Source organism: Gymnoscopelus microlampas, assembly GCF_963454915.1.
Source record: "Gymnoscopelus microlampas genome assembly, chromosome: 18".
NCBI lineage: Eukaryota > Metazoa > Chordata > Actinopteri > Myctophiformes > Myctophidae > Gymnoscopelus > Gymnoscopelus microlampas.
In genome coordinates this window covers 34,665,392-34,685,735 of record NC_139955.1, presented here as the reverse complement: position 1 = coordinate 34,685,735, position 20,344 = coordinate 34,665,392, and the positions used below count along the sequence as shown (strand labels likewise).

The following is a 20,344-nucleotide window of genomic DNA, read 5'->3' as shown; positions in this document are numbered from 1 at the left end:
ATATTGAAAGGTTGCTGGGTTTCTCCCCATGTGGCTTGGTGTAGTAAATGTGTCCTTAACTAAAGCCGTTGCAGTAGTACACGGCGCCACATTATGCTGTAACTCTCATAGCATATAGCGCTGGTTCACAAACACTTTAGCTCGAGGCCCAAAATGGGAATTCTATGACTCCCCCCGTGACCCAAACTAGTGAAAATAGCAGATCTACAAGCTATTTTCACGACTTCTTAAACATTTGTTTTCGAATTTATGGAATTTCTTTGATTTTTGGCATTTATTTATGAAATTATTTTGAAAAATGTCTGATTTCTTTATTACATTTTTATGATGAAAAACTAAATGTAGGAAATTAAAAGAATTAAGGGGATATTTAGTCGCGACCCATAAAAATGGACCCGCGACTCACAAATGGGTCCCGACCCACTGTTTGGGAACCACTGGCTTATAATAACCTATTTAATACATGTTATATTATGAAAACAATAATTCCAGTGACGTTGCGTAAATTGGAAAATAGCGTAATCATCATAATCTCAAATCTCTTCTCTTGCTAAACCCCCTGTACAGTATGAACATACAACACTCTCCCCTGTTGGAGTTGTTTAAAAAAAGATTACACACACCGAGATTAATCTTCCACTATACGCTTTATGTTGGCTTGTTTACGTGAGATAACGGATACTTGGATTACACTGTAATCCAATACTGGGATAATGTTGCCGTTTTTATACAACCAGCGCTTTTATTGTCTTGAACCTGTACACATCATGATACCGTAGCACGTCTCATAGCACAGTTCAGCCAATACCTATTACTGTTACAATAAGCACTAAACTACGGTGGCTCGACACCATCACTGGTGTGTTCGTCACGTGTGGTCTCACAGCGGCAGACGATTCAGTAGCTTTAGGCTTTGGATCCGTCAGAGAGGGTCAGTGAAGTGCCCTCTATTACCTGTGGGCCTCGCTTCGCACACCTCTGCACACAGCTGCTCTTTAATAATTGAATGTTGTTGTAATGTTGTTGAGGTATTTGTCGCTGTACATTTGTGCATTTGCACAAACCCTGAGGCAGACAAATGTCGGTTTCCTGTACCTTTTAATACATTTTTGCATCGTGGCTAAGAGTTGTGCGGCCTCATCCATCTCAGCATTATTACCTGCCGTGGTCAGCACCTCATCAGCACAGGTGTGCGCTCCCTCCTTTGTGTTTGCCTCACGTATAGTAAATGAAATATGTCCTCTGCATTTATATTCCCCATGCTAACTATTAGGAGCAGTGGCGCTATTAATACAGCACCCGGGGAGCAGTTAGGGGTTAAGAGTCTTGCTCAGGGACACTGCGACGCATACTGTATGATAGATTTCGCCTGTGTGTGCGTGACGTGTGTGTGTTGTGGTGGGTGGGGACGATTACATCTTTAAAGTATGGGCCTATCATTGCTGTGGATGTGGTGGCCCCATGATGGACTTGTAAAACAAGGGTTCTAGAACGTGAAGCTAACCAAGCCCTTTTTTGTTGCCCTTCTTCGCACTCGCGGGACAAGACATGCCGTAGTCTGGTTGGCACGTTAGCACTTTTGAGGACAAAAGACGAGTCAAGCAGGAAAGTGTTATCATCTCTGGCGCAGGGAGGAACGTGCACACACCAGCAGCACTGTCGTGAGCATCTGTTAGTCCATATGCAGATTACAACCAAGGCCTGATTGTGCTGACTGGGGGGATGGGGGCGGGGGGTTCACAGCTGTCTACAGTCATAGAGCATAACTACAGAGCCCATGTCCGAGGCCCTTGTTCGCCGGACATCTAAATTGCGGCCTCAGTTGCCACGGCGCGCGTGTTGTGTTGGATGACATTTACAAAGCATTGGAAAGATAATGTGATGCCAGGGAGATGCACAGCTTGATCACCGATGAGTGATTCTGATGAAAGGAATCAGATCTTTCAAGTGTGCGTTTGAAAATGATTGGAGACCAACACACTTTTGTCTCATGAGAGCTGAGCAACAAACGTGCTGTAGCCTCCTTTGGGTATGATTGAGCGGTGCTCAAACAAGCCGCGTGTGTATTCATCATTTAGACACTTACCGAGCTCTGTGTTCTGCGATGTTCTGTGTTCTGCGATGTTCTGTCCAATTCTGTGATGTACCATCACAGAATTGGTGGAAAAGTGAGTCATTCTCAGCACTTAAAGGCCAAGGCCAAATTCTTTGTAAACTACATTTTTTTTTTACTTAACTAGTGGAAGGGTGGAGGATTAGGGAACAGCATGGAGAAATGCTTTTCTATCTGCAGTGATTCAGAGTCTGCGCCTCAAAGGCAGACGTCAGCCATACCCGCAAAGACACACACATTGCACAGATGTGCTGTGTTTACGGTAGCAGTGCGATGTCGCAGCTCGCGGACGCTATCGCATGACACGGACAATACATGTGTGCCGTCACCGTTTGTGTGCGTGCCGATGCTTGAGGGGGTTGTAGTGGGTGGGTTTTGGAATCAATGGGAATCAATATTTGAGGCTTCTCTGTGAGAGCCGGCCCCAAACAGACACAGGCAGGCAATATGTGAATACAGAAGGGCAGTTTGACGAAGGCAAGGAGGGGAGGGATTGGATGGAAGCTTGTGACTCTTCTATGCAGTGGTTCTCAAGCTTTTTAGGCAGCGACCCCCCAAAATAATCATATTTGAACTAACCCCTAACCCTGATAAGCACTTTGAATTGTAGGAGTTCAGGCATTCAATTTAGTTTGACTCGGTTCCACAGATGAAAATTTATTGTGAAAATAGCAGATCTACTGTGAGCTTGTAGATCGGATATTTAAAAATGTTTTGCCTCTTTCTTATATTATTTGACAATCTGGCCAATGTTTCAGTGTTTATAGTATAGTTTGTTGATTACCTTTGATGCTGCAATGGTCTTTTTTCTTTTCTTTCTTTTTTTAAATTTTTTTAGGTATTAAATTCGGCTTAAAAGTCCTTAAAGTCCCCCCCACCCAACAAAAAAAAAAAAAAAACACAGGTTGAGAACCACTGTTCTATGGTACATGGTAGACCTTGAGCCAGAGCGCAGGTCCCTTAGCAGCGTCGTCAGCATCCCCTCACCCACACAGCTCCTTTGTGATCAATACGGACGGAGGCACATAGCTTCCTCACGATGAGTAACAAGACAGACAGCCACACACCAGTGGTGCAAAGTAACTAACTACATTTACTCCAGTACTGTCTGTACTCAAGTACAATTTTGAGGTATTTTTTACTTCTACGGCATTCTACGGCACTCGGGGAGCAATTAGGGGTTAAGAGTCTTGCTCAGGGACAACACATTGACATATTGCTGGCCTGGCCTGGCATGGCTTCCCAGGCAGGCTCACTAACCACTCAGCTATGGCCACACCCGCAGTGTTACACAGTGTTACGCAGTCTTACACAGTCTTACACATTGTTGCAAAGTTAGAATATGGAGATAAGAGGTTTCTGACCGACAACAACAAAACAACAATATTTATTTCAGACGATAGTCACTGCTGATTGTCACTCTAGCACTAAAGCCACACATGTCATTGACGGACCTGCATTGCACGCTGTCATTTGTAGGGCGTGTGCGTGTGTGCAATGACAGCAGGGTGGGGATAATTACACGGAACAAAATGTGTTGTACTGCAAGGTTCAAGGTTCAAGGTTGTGTTTTATTATTACATCTTGTGTACAAGTACATATAAGAGTAAAACTTATTGTTGTTCGGCTTCTAATAGGTCTGTCACAATTATTACATAATCACCGAATCGCATAGTACAAAGTTATTAAATATGTCAGTCATTTCTTTGTATATTTATGTTATTTTTCATATCTGCCCTGTGCAACTTCAAAGCCTAAAAGCCAAACATAAATGTAGTTTGTATTCATAGTACAGTATGTTCCGGACAGTGTTCAACGACAAAGACACAATTCAATAGTGAATCGCAATTATTTGTATGACAATTCATCGTCAAGTAAAATGGCATAATCGTGACAGGCCTATTAAAGGTGTTTTGTCACGTGGATGTCCGGCTACCGACCGTAATAAGCCACAGTCTCTCTGTCCTGAGTCCTCATTCTCAGTCATCACATTTACAGTAGCCATGATTCCTGGCCCCACAGAGAGGCACACACACACACACACACACACACACACACACACACACACACACACACACACACACACACACACACACACACACACACACACACACACACACACACACACACACACACACACACACACACACACTGACTGTTCCCATGGCATCCATTCACTGGCTCCTGACTGATAATGTGTGCACTGCGTATGTCTGCGAGCTGCCAGCCTCACACACACACACACACACACACACACACACACACACACACACACACACACACACACACACACACACACACACACACACACACACACTCTGAGGTAATGTGTATCTCTTCATCTTCGCAGGCCAACCCTCCCCCCATTATTGTGAACGCAGACTCACTAGATGCAGGCCCTTATGTAAGTATCTGCTCTCTCGCTCTCTCCATGTCTCTCTCGCTCTCGCTCTCACTCTGTCTCCCTCGCTCACTCTCTCTGTGTCTTTTTTCCTCCACATCTCACCCTCTATCTCTCTCTGTCTTTGTGTGGATGAAATAGCTTCACGGTAGCAGCATGCCGTTTGCCATGTGGACTAACAGCCATTATCCTATTGACCCTGGCTGTTTGTGGGCAATGAATATGCTGCAGTTATGCATTTAGTGCCATGGTGTATAGTCACAGCTAGCATAGGGCTGACGCTGTGCTTTTTGATTTGGAGGCTAGCAGAGGGAAAAAAATCACGATGGTATTTTTAGTTCTTCAAATAATCTTGTGGAATGCGTATGGTCTTTGGCCATGACACTGTTTTACTTTGTTCAGTATACAGTACATATACATATATTTTATATTATGTGGGATGTTATTAATGTATGGTGGCTAGAAGATAATGTTCTATATTTTCTTGGATGTATTTTCTTGGACATGTGATGTAACAAACCTTTTTGTTTTGACAGGTAAACGGCAGTGATGGGATGTATAAATATGAAGAGATCATCTTGGAGAGGGTGAGTTCCACCATTTCTTTGCAGACATTTTTCTCAAATGTTGCTTCTCTCCTGTGTTTTGTCACCTGTGCTGCATTTGAATGCATTTTTCTGACCAATGGATGTGTCCACTAGGTGGCAGTAAGCAGCTCTGTTTTCTTAGACAGAGTGTGCCCCTCTTATTGAAACCATGGCAATTGCTTTGTCTGTAATGTTATGTGAGTATTGCATAAGTTAGTGGTTCCCAAAAGGGGGGCTGGGGACCCCAAGGGGTCCGTGGGGGGGTTCCAGTGGGTCGCCAGCGAAATGTGTATCAAGTGTAACCACTTTAACCCCATACATTAGCTATTTGAAAATAGCCGATCTACAACCTCCCAACGTGTTGCGAGGTGAGCTATTTAGAAGGAAAAAAATTGAAAAAGAAATTGGAATATTTTCCAAACATTTTAACAACACAAATCTTGTATGGGGGTTTCTGGCACAAAATATCTTCTGATGGGTGTCCGTGGCCAAATACATTCAATTTGGGGGTCCTTGACAAAAAAAAACGTTTGAGAACTACTGTCTTAGACAGAGTGAGCCCCTCTCATTGAAACCATGGCAATTGCTTGCTTAATGTCTGTGATGTTATGCGAGTATTGTGTAAGTCATTGTGTGTGCTCAGACAGAGGCTATAGCTATGACATCATGTCACTGAACGGCCTTGTATTGCACCTCATGTGAGTTACTATACAATGAGCACCAGAGCATGGAATCATGCTAATGAAGCGTAGCTTTTTACATAATGCCGCCTGCTGCACATGTCATCAGCGGGCACCATAAATGTAAAGTGCCGTCCTGTTCAATTGTTCAGGAGGTTGCGTTGCACTTGTCAGTGGCAGGGCTGAGCCCATAGCACGGCACTATACACACACAGCACATTCCCGCTTTCATCATTTCCACTCATAAATACAGTATATATATATATTGTCTCTGTCGGGTGGACACCTCGTATGTCCGAAACTGTTACTTTTCAGGATTCAAATTCAAAAGGAGCAAAAGTAGCAGATCTACAAGCTTCGAGCTTGCGGATCTGCTACTTTTGATGCTTTTGTGTGATGCTGTTGTATGATCAAGTAGGGGTGTTAATTTACGAAAAAACACAAAAAGTTAAAATATGGACATAGGAGGTTTCTGCCCTGACAGCGACGATATGAATTTAGACCCCCATGACAGATGCCAAGCATCTCTCCCCCCCTTACTTTGAAAGGCATTTGTTTATGCAAGAGGCCTTACAGTACATATACGCTAAGTAAAGATCACACATTTAAAAGGTCTGCGGTGGGCTGGCCCGGACTGCGGTCGGTCCAGGCACCTATAGGCTCTAAAGTAGCCTGACAGCGTGTCGCGGGTTCGAGTCCCGTTCTCGGCGACCTTTGCTGCGTGTCTCTTCCCATCCGTCTCTCTCCCTCCTTCCTGTCCAACTTCACTTAAAATCTATCAATAAAAGGCAGATTTCTTTGCGGTGGGGTGGGGAACATTCGGTGGTCTCTGGTCGGCCGCTGCGCACGCTCCGTTTTTTTTGGCTCCAGAGCGACACCCTGGGAGGCCTCAGCCTCCCTCTGTCCTAATTTGTAGCGACCGTTGCTCATTAATTATAGAAAATAATAAAGTGAAGTCTTTTCTCAGCTGTCTTGTTTGGTGCCTGTCTCTCTGTGGCCACGGCTGTCAGAGGCAGCAGTCCTCCCAGCCAGGCCCTGCTGGATTCACATGGGTTCCTCTGTCATTGGAGGGAAGCGAGAACAAAGAGATAGACAGGCCGAGACGTCTATATAGTGTGCAGCGAGCGGTGAGGAGCGCTGTTCTGTACCACCCAACAGAAATGGCTTCTCTGCTCATCTTTGCTTATGATCATAATAAATCCACTGAAAGGCATATCTGCCTTTCAGTGGGTTGATGCAGTGTGCGTGACGTTTTGAATGGAGTGCCCTCGTCTAATGCAGTGGTTTTCAACCAGTGGTCCGGGGACCACCAGTGGTCCTTGAGGGAGTTCCAGGGGGTCCCCAGCTAAATGATGGATAGGAACCAAATGGACCCTTATGGGTCTGTAACTCTGAGAATGTACAAATGGAACCAAATGGACCCTAACGGGTCCATTTGGTTAACTTAACATTGATTTTATAATATAAATTGGGGCCCCAGAGATAGAAATGCCATTAAATGGGGGTCTGTAGCCTAATGCATGTTAAACTGGGGGTCCTTGAAATTAAAATGGTTGAGAATCACTGGTCTAATGGAATATATATATATATATATATATATATATATATATATATATATATATATATACTGTATATATATATATATATACACACTATCATTTGTCACATGTCACTTGAGTACACGCACGTGTTTCACAAAGGTGGACATCAAAAAAATGCCTAGAGACGTGCGCCCAGGCCGACTGCAGCGGATCACATGGTCCCCCGAGTTGCCAATACACTTAAGAGCCATATCCCACTGACCTTGAGTCTGTGCTGACTGAGAGAGAGGAGCTGACTCCATCACTCACTTATTGGTGCGCGGCGCGGCGCTGCGCGCGCGTGCGTGTGTTATTTGTACCTGTGCACTCAATAAAGCAAGAGAAAGGCAAGGTGTGTGTGTGTGTGTGTGTGTGTGTGTGTGTGTGTGTGTGTGTGTGTGTGTGTGTGTGTGTGTGTGCGTGTGTGTGTGTGTGTGTGTGTGTGTGTGTGTGTGTGTGTGTGTGTGTGTGTGTGTGTGTGTGTGTGTGTGTGTGTGTGTGTGCGCGCGTGTGTGTGTGTGCGCACTCCACTCTGGTTTTATCGTTAATGCTGAATATAACCTGGCCCGCTGTGTGCAGGGGAACTCTGGCCTGGGCTTCAGCATCGCTGGGGGAATGGACAATCCACACATCCCCGATGACCCAGGGATCTTCATCACCAAGATTATACCTGGAGGTGCAGCGGCTATGGACGGGAGGCTGGGGTAAGTACGGGGACAATTTACATGTCGGCATTTAGCACACGCTCTCTTCCAGAGCAACATCGAAGTCAACAAACGACGGGGTAAATGCTCATGTATGTAGAATGCAAAGAAAACAATTAAGTGCCTACAAAGTCACTAGCAAACCAGGTTGATTTATTTTTTAAATAACCCATTGGGAGTGCCGATGGCCTTGTTGTTAAGGCGCATACCACATATAGGCTCTGATGCAGCCTGACAGCGAGTCCTGGGTTCGATTCCCACTGTACTATTGAAATAAATGCAGAAAAATGCCCCCCAAAAAATGATATAGAAAAAGATCAATTAAATCAATTAGTTCTGTTGCACGACTACTACTGCTACACCTCTACCCTCACCTTTAAGCTTGATTTATACGTCATGCGGCGAAGTATAAATCGGGCTCTGCTCACCACTACTGTACCACTGTGTCCTGCCAGGCACTGAGTGGGGGGTAGAGCTTCTACAGCCCAATGGCCCCAGGCTTTGTGTGTGTGTGTTTGTGTGTGTGTGTGTGTGTGTGTGTGTGTGTGTGTGTGTGTGTGTGTGTGTGTGTGTGTGTGTGTGTGTGTGTGTGTGTGTGTGCACACGTGCGTGTGTGCACGTGCGTGTGTGCACGTGCGTGTGTGCGTGCATGCAGGTGTGTTTCCTCAAAGTTACACAGTCACTGGAAAACCAAAGCCTGACACATGCAAAATTATGATCTTGAGTGCTTTTCAATGTGCTTTCGAGCTTTCTGTACAGTATATGTTGGCCTTGGATGTGTGTGTGTGTGTGTGTGTGTGTGTGTGTGTGTGTGTACAGTATGTGTGGTTTGCTCACATTAGGGCGACTCTGCCTGCCCGCGCACAAGCAATTAGCAATTGACATTGCATTGACGGACATGGCGGCGTACATTGGTGCTCCATGCAGCGCTGTGTGTTAAAAGCTCTCTCTCTCTTCTCCCCCCCCCCCCCTCTCTCTCTCTCTCCACCTCCTCAGGGTGAACGACTGCGTGCTGCGCGTGAACGAGGTGGACGTGTCGGAGGTGGTCCACAGCCGGGCGGTGGAGGCCCTGAAGGAGGCGGGGCCCGTGGTGCGGCTGCTGGTCAGGAGAAGACAGGCTCCACCCGAGACCATCCTGGAGGTCAACCTGCTCAAGGGACCCAAAGGTCAGAGAGAGAGAGAGAGAGAGAGAGAGAGAGAGAGAGAGAGAGAGAGAGAGAGAGAGAGAGAGAGAGAGAGAGAGAGAGAGAGAGAGAGAGAGAGAGAGAGAGAGAGAGAGAGAGAGAGAGAGAGAGAGAGAGAGAGAGAGAGAGAGAGAGAGAGAGAGAGAGGAACAAACCCTGCAATTAAATCTGTTCAGGAATTATTTACTCTCTGACATTAACCTGTTAAAGCATTAGTTACTCTCTGCCATTAAACCATTGGTTCTCAAAGTGGGGTCCCCAGCCAAAGTAGTTAATGTAGCATCACAATCATTTTAACCACTTTATCCATTTATATTTTGGATATTGATTAACACCAGATCTACAAGCTCATACCACGTCACTTATAGTGTATGTCATGATTGCATGTGCTAAGAGACAGATGTTCTTTGTTGACAGTCATTCCACAGAAATGATGACCTGTCTGTAAATCTGTTCATCATACATTGATGTCTTCCATGCAGATGAATACAATATTATGCTTCCTTCACACTAGCGGCGTAAATGAAAAGGGTAGCACAATAAATAATAATGTAATAAATAATAATAATGAATAGCACCGGGAATTGCTAAAAGGGATAGTTCACCCCCAAAATGACTTTTGTCTATTTTTGTTGCATTCCTAAGCCAATCATTTGATGACCAGCAGCGGTTCCGGTAGGAGACACAAAGAGTCTCCTTTGTGGAACCGCTGCCGGTCATCAAATTATTGACTTAGGAATGCGACAAAAACAAAAAAAAATCCACAAATTCAAGTCTCCATGGGGTGACTAATCGATTTTTTTTGGGGTGAACTACTCTTAACAGCGAGAATATATTTTTCTTCCATTCCTCGAAATGGAGCAGGAATTGTGGGCAAAGAGAAGGGGAGTGGAAATGGTGAAACCAAAACATACAGTATAATTCTATGATGCTTCACTGCGTCATTGGAGTGCTGAAAATTATGTATTTGTAGTGCATCATGTCCGCCAGCGACTAGTGTCATGTCAGTTTATAGGTTCGCTGGCTTCCATTGAAAAGGACTTGTAGCCTGTTGCTTTGTCACCACTTGTGTGAAGGCAGCATTACATCTTTAGAATGTTTATTAAAGAACACAGCCTTTGCGGGGGTGACTGGTTTGGTTGGCACAGAGGTAAGGTTCCTGACCACCACCGTGGAGATGGGGTTCAACTCCTCCACGGTGCCTCCTGCTTGGCCGCACGCTCCAACGCTCCAACGAACGCCAATGCCGTGTTCATGGTTGGAAAGCCAACAGGGGAGGGCGATCTCTGTCGGTTCACTAGCGACTCCTACAGGTTGTTCAAGGGCGTCTGTTCAGCAGGGAGCAGAAGTGGGAGAGATAGCGTGTTCCTCCACGCCCGTTACACTCTCCCGATGAAACTCCCCACTGTCAGGTGAAAAGAAGCGGCTGGCAACTCCATGTGTAGACATGGAGACGTGGTTGTCTAAAGACCAAACAGTCGGGGTTAGCAATGACAGGGACTACATGGGCGAGTTAACAATTGGCATAATGACATAGCATAATTAGGAGAAAAGGCAAACATTTGAAAAAAAGATACAGAAAAAAGGCTTTGCTAAACTGCAAATTGAACGTGTAACAAGTCAGCCAGTCAACACAATAAGGCAGAAACAGATATGGCACCCAGTTAACCACTTAAGCCCTATATACTTCATCGTATGACAAATAGACGTACAAGCTCACAGCCGGTCACATTGTGGGGTGTTGTGAGCTCGTAGATCTATCGATATTCTTGATATTTGTGTAAAAATACAAAAATAAATTGAAAACTTGGAAAATGTGCAGATGTGGATTTAGAAAAATATACCCAAAATAGGGACCCCAGGGGTTAATGTGGTTAAAATGTGTGAAATAAATCAGTGCATCAAGTGACTGTGAAGTGCAGTGCCAGTGTTTTAACCCTGCTTGCGTGCATCACTCTGCCAGGGCTTGGCTTCAGCATCGCCGGAGGGATTGGCAACCAGCACATCCCCGGAGACAACAGCATCTACATCACCAAGATCATTGAGGGAGGAGCCGCCCAGAAAGATGGACGACTGCAGACCGGAGACCGCCTGCTAGCTGTACGAGCTTGTCTCTCTGTCTCAGCCAAATATTCATCATATATTATATATATATATATCGTTGTTGTTGGGCAGAAACCTCCTACCTGTATCTCCATATTCTAACTTTTTGTGTGTTTTTTTTTAATTAACGCCCTACTTGATCATACTACAGCGTCACACAAAAGCATCAAAAGCTCTTTGACCTTGTCTATCTTCTACTTTTGCTGTTTTTGAATTTGAATCATGAAAAGTAACAGTTTTGGACATATAATAATCTTTATTTATAGAGCACCTTTCAGACATAAATGCAGTTCAAAGTGCTTTACATTCACCTTAAAAAACAAAAGTTAAACAAAACAGTAAGTTAAGATCTAGACAAGAGAAAAATACAAAACAGTGAAAAAGTGTGTGTGGGGTGGGGGGACAGATTAAAAGGAGATCAGTTAAAAGCAAGATCATAGAATCTATGAAAGAAAGACATATGAGGTTTCCACCCGACAGATACGATATATATATATATATACAGTATATATATATATAGAGTATGTATACACTGTTAGTATATACTCATATTTTATTCATCTTTCATCTTTGCTCAAGCATATCCAACTTGTCCAACGACCAATGCTGCGTCATAATTTGTTCATCACATACTCATAGCCTAATTTATTCACAAAGACGATGAGAATATAGCATTTCGTCAACACTTTAAATTACTTAATAGAATAACATTACTGTCAACGGGGACACGTTCTGGCAAGAAAAAATCCTGCTGGGATTCCCTCGACAGTGTGGGGAGGGAATTGGTTGAAAATACGGCAGGTGCTGCTGGCTGCCAGCCTCAACCATTACATAGCCATTCTGTGAACCGTGGAAGGTCGCCATTCTGGCCATTTTGGTTGTTTTGTGCCCGAATAAACTGCAGTGTCTCCTCAGGCATGAATTTTACCAGAGCAACAGTGTTTGGTGGCAGAGTTTCTTCAAATGTACTTGAAGCAGCGAGGTCGCTTTCTGACATTTCAGCATGCAATGCCGCTTTAGCTGGGCTGTTTGCCATATAACCCCTAAGGAAGATACAGCAGCAAGCTTGCAGTATCAACCCTCTCTGTCCTTTTATCACTCCCCTCGCCGAAGGGCAAATGAAGACGATATCCAAAATAATGTTCATGAGTCAATTTATTGTCCTCTGTAGCTCTTTGGCCCTATTGAAAACATTGAAGAGAAATAAACACACTCACATGCACCCCTCTCTTTGTATTGTGTGGTCATGTGTCCCATTCTGTCATTTCGGCCACAGAGCAGAGGGAGGCAGGCAACACACGTCAGCGTTAATTGCTGCGTTGTGTGATGGATACGCTGCTGTTGCGCAGCCCCAATCTCCAGAGTGACTCCCCAGGCATATTTGTGCCACGTGGCACAGAAGATAAAAAAAGAACCACCTGCCAGGGAAAAAGAGTGCTGTTAAAAGAAATATTAGATGTGTTTAAGGCTTCCATAAATCAAATAGAAGGGAAATTAATTAAGCTGTGCTGCCATTGTTGAAAAGCTATGAATGGCTGCAGCCATACATTACTGCATCTCCATCACGCCACTCTCAGCACAGTGAATGAGCCCGATAATCACATGCTCATGTCATGCTGCACTTCAATAGTGCATTTGAATTAAAATATTTCCCAGGAAACACTGTGGGGAGACTCATGCCGAATGCACACCAGCAGCCGTACTGCTTCCACTTTCTGGGAAAGGTTCCATACATTTTCTATGGAGAGAAGCGCCCGCTGCCTTCTCCGCTGTGGCAGGAGGCAGAGCCAGCAAAAAGCAGTGCTGCAAAGTTGAAAAAAGCTACGTTTTCCGCTGCTGCTAGGCGACGAGACAAAGCGGCAACCAACCAGAAGCGCGTTGTATTCTGAACTTGGCGTGGACTAGGCGTACACACACACAAAGGTGACATGGGTGTTTCAGACTTTCGTACAACACCCATTTAGCAGAAAGATACAGCGGTAGAAATCACTACCACAGCTGAGTTTAGTCACTGCTCTTGACCTTTCTCAACACTGCACGGCACACCAACCTGTATAATACCTACCTCATCTGTAAAAGAAATTCTCTACAAACCCCGTTACCTCCTCCAGACTACAGGGCTGTAACCATGATGACAGAGGGGTGTAAGCATCCCATAGGCCGAACTGCCAATCTCCGGTGTTGACACAAAAACGCTAATAAACAGCTTACATTTTGGGAAAGTTAAAAAACGTCCGTCGTCATTTTGTGCATCTGCTAATGGTCAATGGTCGTGTGCAAGTTGAGATCAATTGCTCAACCGTGAGTGACGGACAGAGTTTTCTTTATTTATATGTAGGATAATCTATTAGTTCGATTAACTGTTGCAACCCTAATATGTTCTCCTGCCATTTGTTGTTCAGGTGAACAACATCATCCTGCAGGACGTGCGTCACGAGGAGGCGGTGGCCGCCTTGAAGAACACCTCAGACATGGTCTACCTCAAGGTGGCCAAGCCAGGGCCCGTGCATCTCAACGACATGTACGCCCCTCCGGACTACTCCAGCAGTACGTATCTACGGCTTCCTCTGCTCCTTCATGTTGGTTCTCGTCGTACAAATGTTACACATTTTTTTTCAGTTCTACTACAGTGTGTTTGTAACGCTAATCATCGATGAGCAAAATCTCCATGGCAAGTCCCCACCAAAACTATAATCTGCGATACAAAACTTGCACTGCGTAAGGAATTATAAATAGAGGTCTGTGGTGCGGTTCAGTACACTGGCAATTGTTTTTATCTTCATCACAGATTTTATACAATGCTTTTATGAGTAGTGGTGCTGCTGGCTCACTGTTCCCTCCTCCAAACCTGCTATGCCCACAAACTGAATGCCTGAATGTGTGCATGCACACACAACGCACACACACACACACACACACACACACACACACACACACACACACACACACACACACACACACACACACACACACACACACACACACACACACACAAACGTACTTCTTGCCCACTGCAACAACAAGCCCAGATCTCCACCTCCCACTGTGCGTGGATGGTTTCTCACATCCCACCCGCTCACAAGAGCCCACGTTCTAAAGCTATCTTCTGCCTCACAGAAATATCCACACACAGGCGCTTTGCTATCTGTGGGAGCTTGCTGTACATTTTACATTTACTGGACCTCCTTGCCGTTGCAAGGTCCGAGGCGAGCCCTTTAATGAAGACTTAAGCCGGTTTTGAAAGTATGACCCACATGATCTGGATTTGAAAGGCTTGTTTTGTCATACCCTGCTGCCCCCAACAAGAATGTAAATCTGTACAGTGAAAGAGGTGGTTTCCAGCCTTGTGATTGTATTTGACACACTAACCTGGACCGTATGAAAATGTAAACACACAGAAAGCAGTATAGGATGACTGCACATTTGTATTATAGCTTTTGTCAACTAATGCCGAGTTCACACTGCAAGATATTAGCACCGATTATCCACTCGCCGACATTTTTGGCGCTTGCCGACAAAGCCCCAGAATGGAGGCAAATCGGGGTTCCTTCTCGAGGTTTTGCTCACTGTGTGTTAGCGGTTCAAAGACCATAAGTGAATGCGACCACAGTACAGGTGGACACAGGTGCTTGTTTGATTGTGCAAAAAGGTTCATCCTTTTGTCTGTCTGTCTGTCTGTCTGTCTGTCTGTCTGTCTGTCTGTCTGTGTCTGTCTGTCTGTCTGTCAGACATTACACATGCATCTGACCACTATATGATGGCTTTGAATGTCGTGCAGTCTATGCGAGGTATAAGGCGCTAAAATAACCACTTTCAAACTGGTGTCGCCAAAGGCGTGGCAGAGACTATGTTTTGCACCCTGTCCGTCTGTCTGTCCGTCTGTGTGTGTGTGTGTGTGTGTGTGTGTGTGTGTGTGTGTGTGGGTACACAGTATCTCTATAGTCATTAAACGAAACGGGTCTTTCAGATTTTTCATATTCCATCAGGGTTTGCAGGAGTGGCCCGTTTTGAACAAAATGCCTCAAATCATGAACGCAGTGTCCGATTGCGGTGACACTTTGCACGCACATTCGCACTACTTTGAGGAACAAATGCCACCCTTTTGACATTGCCCTAATATTGCGCCACCAGGATTATATTACTCCTACAGATTTTGTCCAAATCACACAAATCGGTACACATTATCTCTATAGTCATGTGATCAAGACGGATCTGTCCGATTCTTCATATTCCATCAACCTTGCTGGCCCACAACAACCTACCTGCCCTGGCGGAGACCTGTGCTCCGAGGAGATCTTTTTCTAGTTTAGGCATGTCATTATAGACATGCTCAAATAATATAATTTATATAACTATAAGTATATACAGCATAATACTCAGAAATGTAAAATATAAGTATAAAATAGACCATATAACCACTTAAGCTCCAGCAACCGTCACCGACAACAGCAGATCAACAAGCTCACAACGAGTTTGTCGATCGAATATATTTAATGTAGCGCGAAAACAGAAAAGTCACTAGTATAAAGCCCCGAGGGATCCCGGTCAACCATATAGGGGTTAAGTGGTTAAGTGGTTAACGCCATGGGGAGAGAGCAGTGCTGAGTGTGTTGTCTTTCACCTGTGTTGTAATCATCCTTGTTTCCCTCTATTGGTCTGGCCCTCCCCCCAGCCTTCCCCACCATGGTGGACAACCACGTCAGCCACAACTACATGGGGCAAATGGAGCCCAAGCCTGTATATCCGCCTCCCCAACAGACACCGTCCCGGTACTCCCCAGTTCCCCGCCACATGCTGGGAGAGGAAGACTTCACAAGGTCAGTCTAGGGCTTGGCTCCTCCACTGTCCATTGTTTGTAACACCACTCACACAAGGTAGTGTTTGTATTGGGTTTAGATCAAACACAGTCAGGGACGTGCACAGATAGACTCTAGGTGGAGCTAGAGCACCTGCCCTTTGCCCTCTTGACCAGAAGTGCCCTTTTGAAAAAAATAAAAAATATATATTTTTTTCAGTTTACAGCAGGGGTCTTCAACAGGGGGTCCGGGACCCCTAGGGGGTCCTCAGAGTTACTACAGGGGGTCCGCCAAATCTTTATGTGATATAATTTTTCTTTTTACCATAATCACTCGAAACCTAGCATCCCTTTTCTGAGGAGAACTTTTGCCAAAAATAGCCGATCTACAAGCCCACAACGCCTCGCGCTGCGAGGCGTTGTGGGCTTGTAGATCGGCTATTTTTGGCAAAGAGGTATAGGTGTAGAGGGAAAAAAGAGCAGACCAAGTAAACAAAAAAAAGTATAATTTACTTGTGCACCTGCCCCTCAAAATGTCTGTGCACGCCACTGAACACAGTGCATGGATTGCTTGCAGATAGTCTGTATATAATATTACACATTGGTCCTTAATAATGCCACACAGTTGTATTCCTGTATATATATTGTTTTCACAACAAGATGAATTGATCAATCAATCGATCAATCAATGTTGTGACATATAGTATGGTTTTAGTTCTTTATTTTGCGGTTGTTTCTGTACTGTCTGTGTCTATGGTGTCTGGTGAAACAGCCAATAACGGTGACAGGAATGTAACAGGAAGCTAAGCAAACACTGGCCATCCTTTGAGTGCAACGCGGATGTGGTAGACAGAGTATTCTGTACAATGCATTACCATACAATACAATACAATACCATACGCCACAACTGTATTATATGGTAGTCTGACGGTGTTTGGTGGCTATGCTGGCCAAATGCTTCAAAGCAAAGCAGCCTCTGTCATCCCACGTCCTTGTTTTGACTGTGTTTTAACCCTTGAACTCCTGTCCAAGTACTGGATCAGCAGCAGCATTCATAGAGGCAGGACTTGAACACCAAAGAGGTCTAATCCACAGCTCTAGGGGAGGGGGCTGGATTCCTCCTGTGTGTGTGTGTGTGTGTGTGTGTGTGTGTGTGTGTGTGTGTGTGTGTGTGTGTGTGTGTGTGTGTGTGTGTGTGTGTGTGTGTGTGTGTGTGTGTGTGTGTGTGTGTGTGTGTGTGTGTGTGTGTGTGTGTGCGCGTGCGTGTGCATGCATGCTTTTGTGTGTGTGTGTGTGTGCGTGCGTGTGTCACTGTGTGACTCTCTGGGTTTGATCTGTGCTCCTGTTTTGTCCTTGTACACACACTGTTCATATGCCTTGCATGTGCATTTGATTTGTCTGTCTGTCTGTCTGTCTGTGTGTGTGTGTGTGTGTGTGTGTGTGTGTGTGTGTGTGTGTGTGTGTGTGTGTGTGTGTGTGTGTGTGTGTGTGTGTGTGTGTGTGTCTGTGTGTGTGTGTGTGTGTGTCTGTGTCTGTGTGCCGTGTTCCAAATGTCCTGCACTTGCACCATTCACTGTGATTTCTGTACCCCCCCACCAGGGCTGAACCCATTTACAGTGTCATCCACAAACCTGGGGACAGCAAGGTGCCCCAGGACACAGACTTCTGTCCTGCCCCTGCTCCCTTGTGCCAAGGTCCTCTCCCCTTCTCTGGCAGGTACTACTAACCCAGTCCATTGCGCCTCGCTTGGCTAACTGTCCTCTCTAGTGCCCCTGCTCTGCCCCCCCCCACCTTCAGCCCACTCACACAAGCCCAGCATCTGGAGCTGGCCGTCAGACCGTTAGGCCAGTGCGAGGGAAGGGAGACAGGGCTCATCTGCCTCGCCCGCTGTCCAGCGTGCCATGGCCGAGCATGTATTATCTCTGACACGAGCACAGGAGAAAGATAGCAACCGACAGAAGCAGAAGAGGGGAGGAAATCTGGGGGGGGGGGGGGTCATGGAGGAGAAGGAGAGCTGAAATTTGTGCTGACAGAATACTTGTCGTCAAACAGGCCCTTCTTCCAGATAGATGTGGTAGACTGGTGTGCAGGTGTGCCTTGGGATGTACTGTAGGGACAACCACACATTATTATTGCAATATATACAACTTTAAAACTTTGATTTATTAACGTAAATGTATGATTTATTAAAGTTATTATTATTTAGTATATCAGCACTCAATTCCCAATACAGAGGCAAATTCCGTACCCTAAAATATATTTTAAGCACTTTCAACTCGCCTCATCATCGTGCCTTGAGATTTGAGCTCATTCGTGTGCCTTGAGTACAAAACGTTTGAAAACCACTAGCAGTGTAGAAATGTTCCCCCTGCCCCTGTCTGCCACATGTCTACCTTTCCTTGTTTGTTTGTAATGTATGGTTGTTGCTGCTTTTAATGCTGCTTTTAATGTTTATGAAATGCTTGCAAAAAAAAAGCATTGCATTTCAATGAGGAAAAATAAAAACAAATAACAGCAAAAGCATAACTGCTGTTAGACCAGGCGAGCTTAATGAGCAAGTGTGTCATATGCTTTGGTCTTCCTTTATTCGATTTATTTATGACCACGTTAAACTGAACACTTAAGCATCTGACATACATTTGAACAATCTGGTCTCACCTGTGATTGTGAAACAGTTGCACACACACTGTTAGTGACAGTTCGAGATATAGCGTCATACCTGCTCCCCACAAACACACTCTCAACAGGAGCACGGCTGAAAGGGCTTCACGCTTGCACAAGCTGCTCCGCTCCATCTGTCACACGAGCCCCCTTAAATTCCAAATCTGCATCGCTGGCCAAGCAGCTTTCCCCCCCCCCCCCCCCCATCTCTCTCTCTCTCTCTCTCTGTCTCTCTCTCTCTCTCTATCTGTGCTTGCAACGTCAACTAAGATGTGTCACGTGCAAGCAGTGGCTCTCTGTCATGTGTTTTTGATTTCATGGTGTCGCTGTTATGTCATATGTTTACGTTATTTTTACGTGTTCTCTCATTTCAATTACCTTGTAATGGATGAATGCCTGTATGCTGGCTGGGTGTGTGCCAGCGTATTTATGTAAGGTATAACTGACTTGAGTTGAGGCGACTGAGTGATGGTTGTGCATGCCAGCTATGTCTGTGTTGTTCATGTAAGGGTGCCAGTATACACCTGCCAATCTGTGTGTGTGTGTGTGTGTGTGTGTGTGTGTGTGTGTGTGTGTGTGTGTGTGTGTGTGTGTGTGTGTGTGTGTGTGTGTGTGTGTGTGTGGTGTGTGTGTGTGTGTGTGTGTGTGTGTTATAGAGAAGCATGTCCTAGCTGGGGAAGGTCTGTGGTCGTTAAAATGAAGGGACGTTATTGGGGAGGGGGAGTGGCTCATGCGCGCAGGAATGATCTGCCCGCTGATCATTCCTCCTCATGTAAATATAAACAGCGGGTCTGAGCCGTTACCATAAAATGTATTGGGGAGAGAGAGAGGCCGCTGCATACGGCGCAGGCCAACAACGCGAGGAGCAGCGGACATTCCTTCAGCTGTCGTGATTCATTCTGCGCACAGCGAAAAACCAGGCCATGCACTCGGGATCCTGCCCCCTTCATCACACAGGCAGCCCATCACAACACCCTGATACACTGAGACGTTCACTGCCATGATGTGCTGACACACACGCACGCACGCACGCACGCACGCACGCACGCACACACACACACACACACACACACACACACACACACACACACACACACACACACACACACATACACACATGTTATCCACATACTGTATACTGTACACAGGTGTACATGTGCAATGCAATACAGATGATGACACGCACGCACAAACTGTAGGGTGTACAGTATACGTTGCACCACGGTACAGCAGACTTAAATGGACAAACGCTCTAAAGCCGATCTACAAGCTCACAGTGCGTCGCGGCCGCAACGCATTGTGAGCTTGTAGGTCGTCCGTTTTCTGTGCGCGACGCAGGCGACGCAGCTAGGTATTCATCACGCTTAACGTGCGCGCGTGCACCTGCATGCTCCCGGTAGGTCTGTATGTCACGTCTGCTCTCTCTCTGCCGTCTATACGGTGACATCACGGCTGACAACGGGCCCCATCCAGGTCACGGCTGATGAGCGGAGCGGCTCCATCAGACTGACAGGCAGAGAGAGGAGAGACCTACCT

At 45.6% G+C, this 20,344-nt stretch overlaps 1 protein-coding gene across 4 annotated transcripts in view; it reads left to right on the top strand.

Moving 5' to 3' along the window:
• The window catches only part of dlg3 (discs, large homolog 3), a gene marked incomplete at its 5' end in the record, with an annotated part of 122,487 nt that overhangs the window by 65,770 nt on the left and 36,373 nt on the right, over nucleotides 1-20,344 (top strand). For 2 of the 4 annotated variants that reach the window (XM_084041895.1, XM_084041894.1), the window contains 8 exons: nucleotides 4,464-4,517; nucleotides 5,051-5,101; nucleotides 7,941-8,065; nucleotides 9,062-9,231; nucleotides 11,213-11,349; nucleotides 13,755-13,899; nucleotides 16,025-16,169; nucleotides 17,747-17,863. In XM_084041895.1, coding sequence (XP_083898021.1) covers nucleotides 4,464-4,517; nucleotides 5,051-5,101; nucleotides 7,941-8,065; nucleotides 9,062-9,231; nucleotides 11,213-11,349; nucleotides 13,755-13,899; nucleotides 16,025-16,169; nucleotides 17,747-17,863 — 944 coding nt within the window. The remainder of the gene's footprint in view (nucleotides 1-4,463; nucleotides 4,518-5,050; nucleotides 5,102-7,940; nucleotides 8,066-9,061; nucleotides 9,232-11,212; nucleotides 11,350-13,754; nucleotides 13,900-16,024; nucleotides 16,170-17,746; nucleotides 17,864-20,344) is intronic. The other 2 variants (XM_084041900.1, XM_084041896.1) reach the window with 1 other exon arrangement.